Source organism: Hypanus sabinus, chromosome 8 (genome assembly GCF_030144855.1).
Source record: "Hypanus sabinus isolate sHypSab1 chromosome 8, sHypSab1.hap1, whole genome shotgun sequence".
Classification (NCBI taxonomy): Eukaryota; Metazoa; Chordata; class Chondrichthyes; order Myliobatiformes; family Dasyatidae; genus Hypanus; species Hypanus sabinus.
The window spans coordinates 40,124,263-40,141,072 of record NC_082713.1 but is presented as its reverse complement, the minus strand read 5'-3'; the positions used below and the strand labels follow the sequence as shown (position 1 = coordinate 40,141,072).

The following is a 16,810-nucleotide window of genomic DNA, read 5'->3' as shown; positions in this document are numbered from 1 at the left end:
CCTAATTTCTTTCTCTTGTAATCAAAATCAGCTCTTTGGTTTTGCTGATGTTGAATGAGGAGTTGCTGCTGTGGCATCATTCAATAGATTTTCAATCTCCCTCCTATATACCAATTTGTCATCACCTTTGATTCTAAGACTCACCTAAGACTGGTCAAATGCAATCCAATCATAGAAGGTTCTAAATAAGACTAAAAACATTTTTAGTCTACCATTGTGGGCTGAATTTGATCCAGAAGAAAGCTAGTGTCTACAATATTGCACAAGGGTTATATTGTATTAAGATGAAGATTAACTTTATTTGTAGCACGTACGTGGAAACAGTGAAATGAATCATTTACATCAACGGCCAACTTGATCAAAGACGTGTTGTGGGAAGCCTGCAAATATTGAAGAGCTTTCTGTGGCAACATAACATGCCCACAACTTACTAACTCTATTCTGTATGACTTTTTGAAATGTAGGAGGAAACCAGAACACAAGGAGAAAACTCACATGGTCATGGTGAGAATGTACAAACTCCTTACAGACAGTAGTGGGTATTGAACCCCATGCTTCCTGTTGCTAGTGTTATAAAGTATTATGCTAACGATTAAGACACCATGCCGCCCATCTATTAAACGTCTTATTAAAGATAAGACATTAGAGATAAAGAATAGAACTTCAATGGTTTTGTTGAGGTCTGGTATAACAAAAACAAATTGACCAAGATTATAAACACCCAACAGCTAAAATGTTGCTGCCTTTTTTTGGGTCAGGAAGTTGCAGACAATCCTCTCCTTCCCACCTCCTCTCAGGGCATTTCAGACATTTAAAATGAAATTAGCAATTGAACAATCAATACAGATTACATGAGTGAATCTGCAGATGCTGGAAATAAATAAAAACACAAAATGCTGGCAGAACTCAGCAGGCCAGACAGCATCTACGGGAGGAGGTAGTGATGACGTTTGGGGCGAGATTCAACTCAGACCTCCGTTGATACCCCTGCCCCCCCCCCCCCTTATCCCATCCCTATCTATAATTTTAGTCTGGTTCTCTTTCTCTTCCCCCCCCCCCTCACTATAATCTCCCTCCAGCCCTACCTTTCTTTCTCTTTTATTTCCCATAATTCTCCACCTTCCCCCTTGCCCATTTCCCTCCAGCCTATCATTTCCTAGCTCTCTACTTTATCCCTCCCCCCACTTCTTATCCCCCCTCAACCATCCCATGTTACTTCACTCCTGATGAAGGGTTTTGGCCCAAAACGTCGTCACTATCTCCTCCCATAGATGCTGTCTGGCCTGCTGAGTTCTGCCAGCATTTTGTGTTTTTAATCAGCACAGATTATTAGTTTAAAATTCTGGAACTGAGATGAAATCCTTGATATGATCCTTGAAATACCACAAAGCGAATACATAGAAAACAAATATGCTTCGAGCTCAAATTAACCAAATTAAACCATAAATAATTATTTCAGCAGCTAGCTTAATAACTTAATTAAAAGTCCAGATTTTGAAACATACCTCTTTAAATTCTGCTTTCAGTACGCAATGACCCAATGTTGACTGCCACTGTAACTTCCTACCACTGTGCTTGCCCAGATAAAAGGTCTTAAAAATCTCCTGAAGTTTCACCATCTACACAAAAAGAAAACCAGGAGTAATATTTGAGTAATACATAAAACCCTGCAAATCCATTTGTGTTCACATGGCAATGTATCTAGTAGTTTAGTGTGTGATGGAAGTTCACTTTCCACAGCCCAAGAGACTTATTGGTAACCTCAGCTTTCCAGCAGAGTATCCAAGGGTTAAAGAGTTGTTTCTGATTTAGTTAAACTTCCAACAAATACTCCTTGCTCAGCCTCTTGTAGTAAACAAGAGAATAATGAAGTTCTCATTGGCCTATTAGTTAATCAAGAGAAACAATGGGTCCATGCTGGACTAATTAAACATTGCATTCATCTGGCCTAATGAACATAACTGAAAGACATCACATGCAGATGTGTCAACTGGTAGCATAACAGCCAAATTTTTAGAAAACAGTCAGGATTGTTAGGAATGACAAGGTGGAATGACAGAAAGATCTAGAATTCATTCTTCAGCCTTCAGTTTCTGTGACAGATATCTCATTCATTTGCAAGCATTGGCATATCCTTTTGTTGTTAGATCTGTATCTGTTTTTGGAAATTCTTTGTAGTCTAAAAGCCTTCTGTAATTTAGAAACCTGTTGCAAGTCAGAAACCCTCAGAGTTTTAAGGATTATTCTTCTAAATTAAACATGTATCAGCCTCCAAATAGTGATTAACAGCTAAACTGCACTGTGGAGACTAAACAGTGTAGTAAACTAGTCCTTGAAGTGTTACGTACTCGTGACACATGACTGGGGTTGAAACTATACTGGACTTGAGGTAATGGTCTTGTGATGGTGGAGTGACATCATGTTCCCACCAGTAAAGATCATGTGACAGGTTTTTTTTTACAGGTTATAAAAGGAAGACCCCACCCTGTGAGGAGGGACAGTTTGTGGCTGGATTTGCCATGTTGACTTCATGCCACTGTGTGATTTAATGTGATGACGCAGTTTAGTTGAAAGATGAAGTTTTATCTAATGCCTAAAGATAAAAAGGTCATTGCCAGCAGTTTCTTTACAATACTGCTAGTTTGAGAATTAGTGGAGAGTGAAGATCGGAGTTCAGGAGTTAAAGATCGAGGAGAAACTATTTTCGACTGTGAAACGGGTTCGACCTGATTTAATCCTTATTTGAAAGGAATTCGTTGACTGTTCTCGTGTTAATCTCTGCAGGCTAGCAGAAGATTGAGGACAGTGTGATAAAGGAAAGGTCAGTGCCTTTAAGCCGTTTTGTTTCGTAAATTCTTCGTGGGAAAAGTTCGATGTCGTGGATCGAAGCAAAGCGACGTGAAAGAGAATTTAAATCGTCTTATAAAGTCTCTCCTTTTAAATGGACCGTGAGCATTTTGAACTTTTGGCAATACTACTTTAAAGAACTGTTTTTGCGATATCGCTTTAAGAACTGTTTAAGCTCCCGCACAGCAGCTGGTTCTGGTTATGTTAGTGTTTGTTTACTTTTGGGGGGTTTGTTTTCAGTGTTTAATAAAAATGTTATTTGTTATATAAACCCTTGCCGAACTCATATATTTATTGTTGCCTGAATACGTAACAGAAGGGTAGCTTAATACAGTATGATCTCCCTGAAGCAAGGATACTCATAAATACTTAGATTGGATAGGCTTAAAGTCTTCACTGAAGTTTAGAGCTTGCGTACAGTGAACTCTATCACAAATGCTGCTATGTCAGTTATTGGGAAGATCAGGTTGGTTTCCAAGGAAACTTGTATCTACATGGGTGAATGCTCTTGCTCTAGTTAGAGCGTTGTCATTGTATTTGACATTGAGGAAAAACAAATCCATATTTCAATAAAAGCAAAATTGCACTCAAATCATGTTTCTTCAATTCTCTGCCATTCTCCAACATTCATGAACGTATTAAATAATTTCAGATAATCTGGCAATAAACAGTTCAAAGAAACAATTTAAATTCTGTTCAATCATGATAATTACACCATGTAATTTTAAGTTAAATAGGCATTTAAATTAATGCAAATTTCAAAATCCAGTTGAAATGATCTGCAAAGACTACTGTACCCATAGACTACTAATGAATTTTTCAGCACAGAGACTTGGTTCATAAAAGCACTTACTGCATCACTAAATCACAACTAATACTCAAATGACTGAATGACACTCTGTAGGTCAAGTTCTACAGACTGGACAAGTCAATTTTCCAAAATATTTTTGTTCTATCTATTTATAATATGAGTTGTATACATTCAGACCAGGGGTTCTTAACTGGGAGTCTATGAACTTCAATGGGAAAAAAAATTATATAATTATGTTCGGTAACCTCCATCTGAAATTTAGTATTTCCTTCAATTACTGTTATGCCTTCACACTATTGTTTCTTTAAAAAATAAGATTTACTTTTAATTTGCCTATATTTTAAATATAGTCTTGCTATTTAATGTATTAAGGACATATATTACTATTGTCTATTAACACATTAAATAACCTTTTTATATTTTGACATCTCTAATTCAATATAAATTGGTTTCTTTTGTAATCCAGCATATTTTATATTTTTAAATATTTTATTTTTAGAAGGGGTCCAAAGGCTTCACTGAACTCCCAAAGGAGTCGATGGCATAAAGGTTAAGAACCCCTGATTCGGACAGAAGAGGAGACAAAACCTACAATATTAAACTACTTGCAGACTTCAGAATCAAATGTAGTTATTCTCCCTAACTTGTGTTCTTCCAGTAATATCAGTTCCAATTCAATTTGTAGACAATGCAAGTATTTGTAGACAATGAGTTGGTAATCATTTACCAAAACTCTCTAGACTCTGGGCAGGTCCTGGCGGATTGGAAGACAGCAAATGTCATGCCACTTTTTAAAAAAGGATGTAGGCAAAAGAAGGGCAACTATAGGCCAGTTAGCTTAACATGTGTAGTCAGGAAAATGCTTGCAGCTGTCATTAAGGAAGAAATAGCAAAACATTTAGAAAGGTGTGGTTCCAATAGACAGGCGCTGCATGGATTCAGAAAAGGCAGGTCCTGTTTGACAACTTACTGGAGTTCTTTGAGGACATAATGAGTGCAGTGGATAGAGGGGAACAGATGGATGTTGTATACTTGGATTTCCAGGTGGTGTTTGATAAGGTGCTGCACAAGAGACTTATAAATAAGATACGGATGCATGGAGTTGGAATAAGTGTATTGGCATGGATAGTGGATTGGTTAAACATTAGAAGGCAGAGAGTTGGTATAAATGGGTGTTTCTCTGGTTGGCAGTCTGTGGTGAGTGGGGTACCGCTGGGGTCGGTGCTGGGCCCGCAGCTGTTTACCACTTACATTGATGATTTGGAAGAGGAGACTGAGGGTAGTGTAGCAAAATTTGCTGATGACACTAAACTGAGTGGAAAAGCAAATTGTGCCGAGGAGGTGGACAGTCCGCAGAGGGATACAGACAGGTTAAGTGAGTGGGCCAAGGTCTGGCCCCAATGGAATACCACGTTGGTAAATGCGAGATCATCCACTTTGGAAGGAATAATAGAAGAGCAGATTATTATTTAAATGGTGAAAGATTGCAGCATGCTGTTGTGCAGAGGGACTTGTGAGTGCTTGTTCATGAATCACAAAAAGTTGGCTTGCAAGTACAACAGGTTATTAAGGTGGCAAATGGAAAGTTCGCCTTCATTGCTAGAGGGACTGAATTCAAGAGCAGGGAGGTCATGCTGCAACTATACAGGGTACTGGTGAGGCCACACCTGGAGTACTGTGTGCAGTTCTGGTCTCCATACTTGAGGAAGGATATACTGGCTTTGGAGGCAGTACAGAGGAGGTTCACCAGGTTGATTCCAGAGATGAAGGGGTTAACCAATTTGGAGAGATTGAGTCGCCTGGGGCTATACTCTCTGGAGTTCAGAAGAATGAGAGGGGATCTTAAAGAAACATACACATTTTTGAAAGGGATAGATAAGATAGAAGTAGAAGAATTGTTTCCACTGGTAGGTGAGACTAGAGCTAGGGTACATTGCCTCAAGATTCAGGAAGAGTGGTGAATCTGTAGGCTTCTTCACTAAATATATTTAAGATACAGTAAGATAGAGTTTTACATAGGGAAATTAAGGGTTATGGGGAAAAGGCAGATAGATGAGCTGAGTTTACGGACAGATCAGCCATGATCTTATTGAATGGTGGGGTAGGCTTGATGGGCCACTCCTGCTCCTATTTCTTATGTTCTTATGTAGTGTATAATTAAGAGGTTCAAAGTTCAAAGTAAATATGTCACCAAATACATGCCTGAAATCCTTTTCCTGCGGGCACTATCAGCAAAGCTATAAAATAGTCACCGTAACAGGATCACTGACAGATTAACCAGAGCACAGAAGACAATAAACTGTGCAAATACAAATATAAATAAATAGCAATAAATAAAGAGAACGTGAGATGAGATTAAAAAGTCCTTACTGTAAGATCATTGGTTGTTGGAACATTTCAATGATGGGGCAATTGAGTGTAGTTATCTTTTATTCAAGAGCCTGACAGTTGAAGGGTAGTAACTGTTCTTGAACCTGTTGGTGCAAGTCTTGAGGTTCTTGAAGCTTTAACCGATGGCAGCAGCAAGAAGAGAACAAGACCTGGGTGATGGTTATCTCTGATGATGGATGATGCTTTCCTATGACAGCATTTCATGTAAATGTGCTCAATGGCTGGGAGGGCTTTACCCATGATGTACTGGGATATGATGGGAATGCAGAAAGAATAACAATGAATTGGTGTGAATGGGTGCTTGATCATTAGGCGCCGGCTCAGAGAACTGGAGGGAAAATTTCTGCAGCATGTTACTCTATGATCAATTTATTCAAAATTAACATAATACACTAACCTCCAGAGGCAAATGAACTTCCATGGGCACGTATGTTGGCCAGTAACCCATTGTGAGGATGTTTACAGTCAGTTCAAGATTCCCAGGTATGTTCTGATTTTGCATGTACTGGGAAAAATAAAGAAAAGATTAACAATAATCCACACAATAGTTAGATCAAGATCTAAACTTCTTGAACACTGACATATCAAAAGTAAACAAACACAAGATCTCTAAACCATCAACATCTGTAATACTGTATCCATGAAATCTATGCTCTCTCAATTGCCATATCTTAAGTTATTACTATCAAGATCAGCATTGAATGGTTCTTACCTTAATTTACGATCAAAGCAGACAATCCTTATTTGCTCAAGTTTGCTCTGATAACAAATTCATATCCAATTTCATCCTGAATCACCACTTCTTTAATATTTTTGGGCCTTGGTATCCTATTTTGTGCACAATTGCACAGCTGAGGCCTAACTATTAATTTTTAAAGTTCAGCATGACCATTTTGAGTTCTGTACATTTATTAAGTAATTTCTCATATACATAATTACATTGATGATATTAAGACAATAAACATCACTTAAACAACTGTGACCCAATCAGCAGCAGGAGCAAGCCATAGTAACGAGGTTTCCTGCACTTTGTTTGGCAGCACTTGTTTAAAAGTACAGAAGGGACAATCGGAGGGGTCATTGTTGGGAGTAGGTCAGTGGTGAGAGGAGGACTATCAGGCTTTGGCTCTGGGTAAGCTTCTGTTAAATTTCCCTTTCTCCCCCTCTTACTGTACTTAGTGTAGTAAACAAGTGTTGTGTGCTCTTCATGCTGGGTGTTGGAGTCCTGGGAGACCCGGAGTCTCCCAGGGAACTAAGTCTGCATGACGTACATCCAGCTGCAGCTCCTTGAAGACTGTGTTAGGGATCTGGAGCAGCAGCTGGATGACCTTCAGTTTATACGGGAGAGTAAGGAAACCATCAATCGGAGTTACAGGGAAGTAGTCACCCCGAAGCTGCAGGAGGTGAGTAGCTGGGTGACAGTCAGGAGAAACGGAAAGGTGAATCGACAGCGCAGAGTACTCCTGTGGCCATTTCCCTCAATAAGTATACTGCTCTGGATACTGTTATGAGGGATGACCTCCCAGGGTAATGCCAGGACAAACCATTTACTGGCACTCAGCATTTATCTGCGGTGCAGAAGAAAAAGAGGGGAGAGGTAGTGATAGGACTCGATAGTCGGGGAACAGACAGAAGATTATGTGTAAACACAAAGTACACTGCAGATGCTGTAGTCAAATCAACACGTACAAAAGCTGGATGAACTCAGCAGGTCAGGCAGCATCCGTTGAAAGCCATTGATTTCAACGATCAATGGATCGTTGATCCATTGCCAGGATCCAGGGGCAGGGAGGTCTCAGATTGCGTCCACTACATTTTGGAGAGGGAAGGAGAACAGCCAGAAGTCTTGGTACATATTGTAAAGAGCAAAAGCAAAGAGGTCCTGAAAAGAATTGAGAGAGCTAAGTGAAAAGCTGTGAAGCAGGATGCCCTAGATTGTAACTTTTGGATTGCTGCCTGTGCCACATGCCAGCGATGGTAGAAACAGGATGATGTGTGGCTGAGATGCAGATACAGAGGACAGGGCTTCAGGTTCTTGGATCATTGGGATCTCTTTCAGGTGAGGTATGACCTGATCAAAAGTGATGAGCTGCACCTGAACCCGAGGAGGACCAATAAACTCACGAGCAGGTTTGTTAGAGCAGTTGGGGAGAGTTCAAACTAACTTGGCAGGGTGGTCGGAACCAGAGTGAAGGGACTCAGAATAGGCCAGAGGGTTTAAAAAAAAGCAAAGATGGCATCCAGTCAGACTATCAGGAAGGGCAGGCAGATGATAAGACATTACTGCAGCCAGCAGGGTGAATTGGTTGAATGAAAGACACTAGCAATATGCCAGATGTTGATGGGTGCAAGGGTAGAGAAATGAGTGCACTTACTATTACGAGGGAGAAGGTGCTCAAAAAGCTGAAAGTCCTAAGGGAACACAAGTCACTCGGACCACATGAACTGCACACTAGGGTTATGAAAGAGGCAGCGGCCAAGATTGTGGAGGCATTAGTAATGGACTCTGGCCTGGTGTCAAAGGACTGGAAAACTGTAAATGTCACTCCATCTTTAAGAAAGGAAATTACAGACCAGTTAGCCTGACCTCAGTGGTTGGGAAGATATTGGAGTTAACTGTTAAGGATGAGGTTATGGAATACTTGGTGACACAGGACAAGATAGGACAAAGTCAGCATGGCTTCCTTCTGGGAAAATCTTCCCTGATGAACTGTTGGAATTCTTTGAGGAGATTACATGTAGGATAGATAAAGGGGATGCAATGAATGTTGTATATTTGGACTTTCAGAAAAACTTTGACAAGGCAGCACACATGAGGCTGCCTACCACGTTAAGAATCCATGGCACTACAGGGAAGCTACTGGCATGGTTAGAGCATTGGCTGATTGGTAGGAGGCAGTGAGTGGGAATAAAAGGATCCTTTTCTGGTTGGCTGTCAGTGTCTAGTGGTGTTGGGACTGCTTCTTTTTATGCTGTGTATCAATGTCTTAGATGATGGAATAGATGGCTTTTTTTGCCAGGTTTGGAGATGATACTAAGACTGGTGGAGGGCTGGTTGAAGAAACAGGTAGGCTGCAGAAGGATTTAGACAGATTAGAAGAATGGGCAAGAGAGTAGCAAATGAAATATAATTTTGGAAAATACATGGTCATGCACTTTGGTTGTGGAAATAAATGTGCAAACTGTTTTCTAAACGGGAAGAATATCCAAAAATCAGAGATGCAGAAGGATTTGGAAATCCTTGTGCAGAATACCCTAAAAGTTAGCTTGCAGGTAGGGTTGGTGGTGAGGAAGACAAATGGAACGTTAGCATTCATTTCAAGAGGTCCACAATACAGAGCAGGGAAGTGATGCTGAGGCTTTAGAAGGCACTGGTGGGACCTCACTTTGGTTATCGTGAACAGTTCTGGGCTCCTCATCTAAGGAAAGATATGCTGGCATTGGAGAGAGTTCAGAAGAGGTGCACAAGGATGATTCCGGGAATGTAAGGGTTATCATATGAGGAACTTTTGATAAGTCTGGGTCTGCACTCGCTGGAATTTGGAAGGATGAGGGGGGAAAAATCACATTGAAACCTTTCGAATGTTGCAAGGCCTAGACAGGGAAGATGTGAGAAGGACGTTTTCCATGGCGGTGGAGTCTAGGACAAGTGGGCATAGCCTCAGGATAGAAGGGCATCCATTTAAAACAGGGATGTGGAAAAATTTCTTTAGCCATAGGGTGGTGAATTTGTAGATTTGTTTCTGTAGGCAGTTGTGGAGGCATGGTTGTTGGGTGTATTTAAGGTACAGCATGCTCTTGATTAGACACGGCATCAAAGGTTACAAGGAAAAGGCTGGGGAGTGGGACGGAGGAGGGGAACAAAAGGATCAGCTATGATTGAATGGTGAAGCAGACTCACTGGCCCAAATGGCCTAATTCTGCATCTATGTCTTATGGTCTTAAATCTATATTTTTAAAAAAATTAAATTTCTGATACAAAGCTAGAAGTTCAATTTTTTCAAAACTGAATCAATGGCCATAGAAGGACAACAAGAAAATTGGGAAGAAAGCAAGAAATAGATATAGTGAAGGCAGGAAAGGATAACACAAACAGGAACAGTACTATGGTATAACACAATCTAGACATGTGGATTCATTAATACAGAGAAAATACAGTAAGAACCTTAAAATAAGCTCCTGATATGTTTTAAGCAATCACGTGTTAAAACACATGCTTGTACAAAATGCGCCATCTAAATGAAAATGAAATACCTGTTTAAATTGGATCATAATATCTTTTGAGAGCTCCATGTCTCTGAACATTCCTTCCAATTTGCTGGTGAATGCAGCTCCACATTCTTAAAAACAAACAAAAATAGCAACAGATTAGCCAGTAGTAATAAACATGCATTGGACATGTGATCATTTCTAAGATTTAAGAGTGTTATTTCTTTATCTGAGATAATTGATTAGAATAATCCTAGGCGAAAAAGGATGAAACAAATTGTTTGGTATTAAGTCACCCAACATTGGTGGAATACTTAAATTCAGCTGGTTGTATTATTCATGAGAAGGATGTAAGGAACGTACAATATACACAGTGACTTGTTATTAATATAAATATCTAGTCAGTCAAATCATTTGGTATCAACTCAAGGCATACAAGTATACAGACATGATCAAGAGGTTCATTTGCTCAGAACAAACATCAGAATGGGGAAGAAATGTGATCTAAGTAACTTTGTGAAATGAATGTTGGTATCAGATGGGATGGTCTGAGTATCTCAGGAACTGCCAATCTACTGGGATTTTAATACAAACATACAAATGGGTACAAACGTACAATTAACAGGCCTTTTATTAGCTATCTACGGTACCTAATAAAGAGGCCACTATTCCTCCAACTAGAATTTGAAACATTTCATGTCCTAACTGATCAATGGCAGAGTTTCCATTCAATCAAATAAATTTGTATGCCAACTATAGAGAAACATTTTTTGGTATCAATTACACCACCTGATGACAAAGCAGTGAAGGATCTCAAGAAACCTGACACTATCAGCTCAAATGCTCACCTTTCCTTAGTCTATCCTGAAGCTGTGAGCAAGGGGATAATCCTTTTAGAGATTAAGGCTACATGTAAAAATCTAACCAACACCATCCAACTGGAGGTCAAAGGAGTTGACTCTTAAATCTCAGAAATGATTACACATCAAACAGCAGATTCTGGTTAATTGGGACACACTAAGAACAGTACATTTTGGCCCATTTAGCCAAAGTTTCAAGGAAATAATTAAAGAGGTTATAGAGACAAACCACCATTTAAATAACATCATTTATTTTAATTATTGACAGAGGAATTTCATCAGTGTACACTGATGTATTGTTTTGATTGACAGTGTGTGGCTCTCCTTTGGTGGAGGTCGACCATGGATGTTGTGTCCTATCTACCTACATTGTTGGCGCAGTGCTGGTGAGACCAATGCAAGAGTGGCAGCCTCGCTGCAAAGGTTGCATCTATACATAGTCTCAGCTCTGCAGGAGAATCAGTGTTCCTTTATATGGGCCCATTTGTCATTCCTGAAAGTAGCAGAATTTTCCTTGATTTGTTGTTTCAGAACGCTTCTGCTTCTGATGTGGTTGGTTGCAAGATCCTCCCAGGTCTCAGCATTGATCTCCAGTGAATTCACGTCCCATTTGCAGATATCCTTGTACGATGAGTGATTAATATGTTTGTGGCCTAAGGTAGAAGGAGTCAGTTTTAGAAAACCTAGCACATTTATTTTTCAACATAGTCCCCTCCTACACTTACACATTTAATCCAGTGGACGTGAAGCATACAAATCTTGGACCTCCAGAAAGCGTCCACAGCAGGGGTGATTGATAAGTTTGTGGTCTAAGGTAGAAGGAGATGAGTTATACAGGTCTCATTACATGCATGAGCAGTTCAACTCCATGAGTGATTATGCAGAAAGTTTGAAATTAATAACTCATGTCCTTCCACCTTAGGCCATGAACTTATCAATCACCCCTGATGAGTTAATAACTTCAAACTTTCTGCATAATCACTCAAAGAGTTGAACTGCACGTGCATGTAACAACTGTATAACTCATCTCCTTCTACCTCAGACCACAAACTTATCAATCACCCCTGCTTTGGACACTTTCTGGAGGTCCAAGATCTGTATGCTCCATGACTGCTGGACTAAGTGTGTAACTATAGGAGGGGACTAAGTTGAAAAATAAATGTGCTAGGTCTTCTACAATTGACTCCTTCTACCTTAGGCCACAAACTTATCAATCACCCCTTGTAGCACAATTGCAGGTGGCCAGCAATTCTCTTGCCTGAAGCCAGCTCATTGTGGAGGATCCCTTTTGGGATGCAGCCATCCTGCAAGCAGCAGACATGGCCCAGCCAGTGGGAGGCCAGCACGACAGAGAACCTCAGATACTCCCTCTCTCCACAAGATACCCAATGTGTGACAAAGAACCCTTAAATGAAAGGTGTTGAGGCTTCTCTCCTGTTTAGTGCATGTTGTTCAGATCACGCTGTTGTACAGCTGTGTACTGGTGACAAAGGAGTTGAACACTGCCATTTTTTTTTTGAAAGCCTGTAGTTTTCCCAGACTCTTGTCAGACGAGAGTTGTTGCAGCCTTTCCAATGCGCTCATCAATTTTTGAATCCAAGAATTTGCCAATAATGAACCCCAGGCATGTGAACTGATGAACTACATTCAGTTTGTAGTTATCAGTGCTAATGACTGGTGGTACCCTCACGACTTGTCCAAAGAAGTTTGTCAATTTCAGGCTGATAGACCAAATTCCTTGCAGGTCTGGGAAGAGTGATCCATCAAGCTCTGGAGGTGCTGCTGCAGGAGGGTTTTGCAACATCAGCAAACAGCTCGTCTCTGATCAGAGCCTTGCGTATTTTGGTTTTGGCTCTTGGGCAGGTGAGGTTAAAAAACACTGCCACTTGATCTGGTGTGGAGCTATATCCCCCCTGTTACAGTGCCAAATGTGTGCCTCAGAGGAAGGGCAAAGATCTCGAAGAGCGTTGAATTGAGAATACAGCCTTGCTTAATGCCACTGTTTATATCAAAGGGCTATGAAGAGGGTGCTGCACAGTTCCCTTCGTGTTGTTGAGGAAGGAGTTAATCATACTCTGTAGTTTTGGCAGGCAGCCTACCTTGGTGGGGATCTGATATAGCCTGTCTCTGCTGACAGAGTCAAATGCCTTGGTGAGATCAATAAATGCAATGCAGAGGGGCTTCTTTTCATCTCTGCACTTCTCCTGGAGTCGCTAGAGAGACAAAATCACATCCACATTTCACCTTCCAGCATGGAAGCCACTCTGTGACTTTGGGTAGACATGTTCAGCCAATTTCTGTAGGCAGATCAACACAATTCATGCAATGACTTTGCCAACATTCAATAGGGAGATGCCCCTATACTTGTGAGTCACTTCTCTCACCTTTTTGTAGAGAATACTGATCTTGGTCTCCATCAATTCCTGTGGTACAGCTCCTTCCTGCCAGCACTGACTTCATGTAGCGGGTGCAGTAGGGTAGTTATGCAGTGCTTGATCAGCTTTGTAGAAATCCCATCATTACCTGGTGCCTTCCCCGAGACCAAGCTGACTTGAGCCTTGCTGAGCTCCTCTCAGGTTGGCTCTGTATCCAGTTCTTCCATTGTCGACAGGCACTCAATGGTATCCAGGGCTGAGGTGGTGACAGTCTTCACTCAGGAGTAAAGGTCAGAATAACATTCTATCCATCGCCCCATCTGTTTGACCCTGTCTGTGATTATTTTCCTACAGATGGACTTGAAGGTAGCCATCTTGCTGAGAGAGGCTGAGGGCTTTCTTGATGCCACCCCACATACCCCTGATATTGCCCATCAGTGCTATAGATTGGATATCTTCACTGAGCTGCATCCAGTACACATTGGTACAATACCTGGCACTCTGCTTCTAGCCGCCCTGAGGATCCGTAGGTTCCTCGCAGTTGACGAATGCTTATACATGGCTAGGGCAGCATGTTGGCTTTAATGACAGGGGTCACCTCCGTGAATTTGGTTTTGAATCCATCATTTGCTTTCAAAGTCTTCTTCCCAAAGGCAGCTAAGGCTGTGCTATAGATGATATTCAGCAGATTGATAGATGAACAAAATATGTATAGACACCTCGTAGAGAGAGTAGACTGCCTTCAAATAGCGTTTTTGACAATTGCATCATTCATATCTTTATTTTCATTATTATCTCCAAATTCTTCATAGTTCCTAACTCGTTGGTTTCACTCCTGTCTGTTTCTGGCACTTCCAAGTCTGAATGCTTGAAACCATAGTGTGCAAAGCATTCTGAATTGTCTTACTGTTTGTTACTCTCGCTGCTTTTCAGACAGAAACACGCAAGTGACGCTATTTAAAAGCTCTTTGCTCTAAGCACAGTGTAGTGTCTAAATGGCCACACTATCAGCATGCAACCAATGCTAGTTAGAAAATGTTTGGCAACAGTTTCCTGCCCCAATTAAGTGGCATAGTGTCCCAAATAAATGAAGGGAATCCCAGCTATTTGATTATTTGATAGTTGTCCCAAATAATCAGAATCCACTATTTTATTTATTCCAAACATTATTATATCCTCAATGTTTTATTTTCTGTTTGCTATTCCCCTTCTTCCCATTATTTACTTTAAGGGTGGAGGGAAAAATAAAATTCTTGCATTTTCAATGGCCAAATATCAAAAGCATCATAATGACTTGGCACATAATTTTCCTTATTAAATTGAAGGATGAGAAATTTTCAGCGCACAACCCACCAGCTCCACCACGATCATCTGCAAATTTTAGAGCTTAACAGGTAGGTTTTAAAGCCTACAATATTAAAAAGTTAATTTAAAACCCATAGATTCAGTAGACAAGAATACACAAAATGCTGGAGGAACTCGGCAGTCCAGGCAACTTTTATAGAAAAGAGATGAAGGGGCTTGGCTGATTTTCTCCGGCATTTTGTGTATTACTTTGATTTCCAGCATCTGCAGATATTTTCATAAAATTTGAAATCAAAAATAGCCAGTCATGATGAAAATAATCTTTTACTAAACCAATGATTACATTCAAAGTTAATTTATTATCAAAGTACCTGTGTCACCATACACAACCCTGACATTCATTTTCTTGTGGGCATACACAGCGTCCAAGAAACACAAAAGAATCAATATATGAATGTAGCCAACAGGATGGACAAACAACCAATATGCAAAAGCAGCAAACTGCAAGTACAAAATAATTAAAAAAATAATACACAATACGAGGCGAGTCTATAGGTTTTGAAAACAGTTCTGTGATGAGGCAGGTGAAGTTATCTCCTCTGATTTAAAAGCTTGATGGTTGAGGGAAAATAACTTCCTGAACCTGGTGGTAAGGGTCCCGAGTCTCCAGTTCCTTCTTCCTGATGGCAGCAGTGAGAAAAGAACATGGCCTAGATGATGGAAGCTGCTTTCCTGTACAGCACTCTGTGTAGATGTGCTCAATGGTGGGGAGGGTTTTACCCGTGATGCACTGGACTATACCACTACTTTTTGTATGACTTTCTATTCAAGAGCAGGCTGTGATGCAACCATTCAATATAGTCTCCACACATTTTTATAGGTGATGATCCAAGTTTCAGATGTCATGCCAAACCTTTGCAAATTTCTAAGGAAGTAGAGGTGCTGCTGTTCTTCCTTCATAATGGTTTTACATGTTGGACCCAGAACAGATCCTCTGAAATGATTAATTTATGGAATCTGATGTTGCTGACCCTCTCAACCTCTAATCCCCAGTGAGGACTGGCTCATGGACCTCTGGCTTCCACCTCCTGAAGTAAATAATCGGCTCCTTGTTCTTGGTGACATTGGTTGTTATTGAGGCACTACCCAGCCAGCTTTTCAATCTCCCTCCTATATTCTGATTATCATTACCTTTGATTCAGCTCATAGTGGTGTTGTCAGCAAACTTAAATATGGCATTAGAGGTGTACTTAGCCTTACAGTCACAGGTATAAAGTGAGTAGAGCAGGGGGCTAAACACACAGCCTTGTTGCGAACCTGCACTGTTGGAAACTGTGGAAGAGATGTTTTTGTGAATCCAAACTGACTGGGATTTGCAAGAGAGGAAATTGAAGACCAAATTGCACAAGGAGGTATTGAGTGCAAGATCTTGGAGCTTATTAATTTTGAGGGGATGATAACACTGAATGCTGAGCTGCAGTCAATGAAGAGTATCCTGATATATGCACCTTTGCTGTCCAGATGTTCCAGCATTGAATGAAGAGCCAATGAAATAACATTTGCTGCAGACCTGTGTTGTGTTGATAGGCAAATTGGAGTGGATCCAAGACACTTCTCAGGCTTGAGTTTTATATGTTTCATCACAAATCTTTCAAGCACTTCATCACAGTGTACGTAAGTGCTATTGTTGTTAAGGCAGGTTACACATTCTTCTTAACACCAGTATAACTTAAGCCTGCTTGAAGCAGATGGGTACCCCAGACTGCCGAAACGAGATATCGGTGAACACTCCAGTCGCGGGCTGCAGGGTACATGTTGATGATAATTAGGCAGAGATTTCTTTAAACGAGCCTGTCTGAAGTCCCCGACAATGATTTGAAAGGCGTTGGGCTAGGTAGTTTCTTGTTTGCTTATGGCAGCATTCAATATGGGTGCCAAGGTAGAGTCGCAGTGAGTGTGACACTATTAAAACTCGGGGCATTCCAGAATGCGGAGTTCAATTCCGGCACTGT

The 16,810-nt window shown here is 40.7% G+C and overlaps 1 protein-coding gene across 1 annotated transcript in view; it reads right to left on the bottom strand.

Moving 5' to 3' along the window:
• The window catches only part of cul4b (cullin 4B), a 61,287-nt gene that overhangs the window by 6,755 nt on the left and 37,722 nt on the right, over positions 1 to 16,810 (bottom strand). The window contains exons 14-16 of the mRNA XM_059977001.1: positions 10,304 to 10,389; positions 6,447 to 6,554; positions 1,506 to 1,619 (exon numbers count right to left, since the gene is read on the bottom strand). Coding sequence (XP_059832984.1) covers positions 1,506 to 1,619; positions 6,447 to 6,554; positions 10,304 to 10,389 — 308 coding nt within the window. The remainder of the gene's footprint in view (positions 1 to 1,505; positions 1,620 to 6,446; positions 6,555 to 10,303; positions 10,390 to 16,810) is intronic.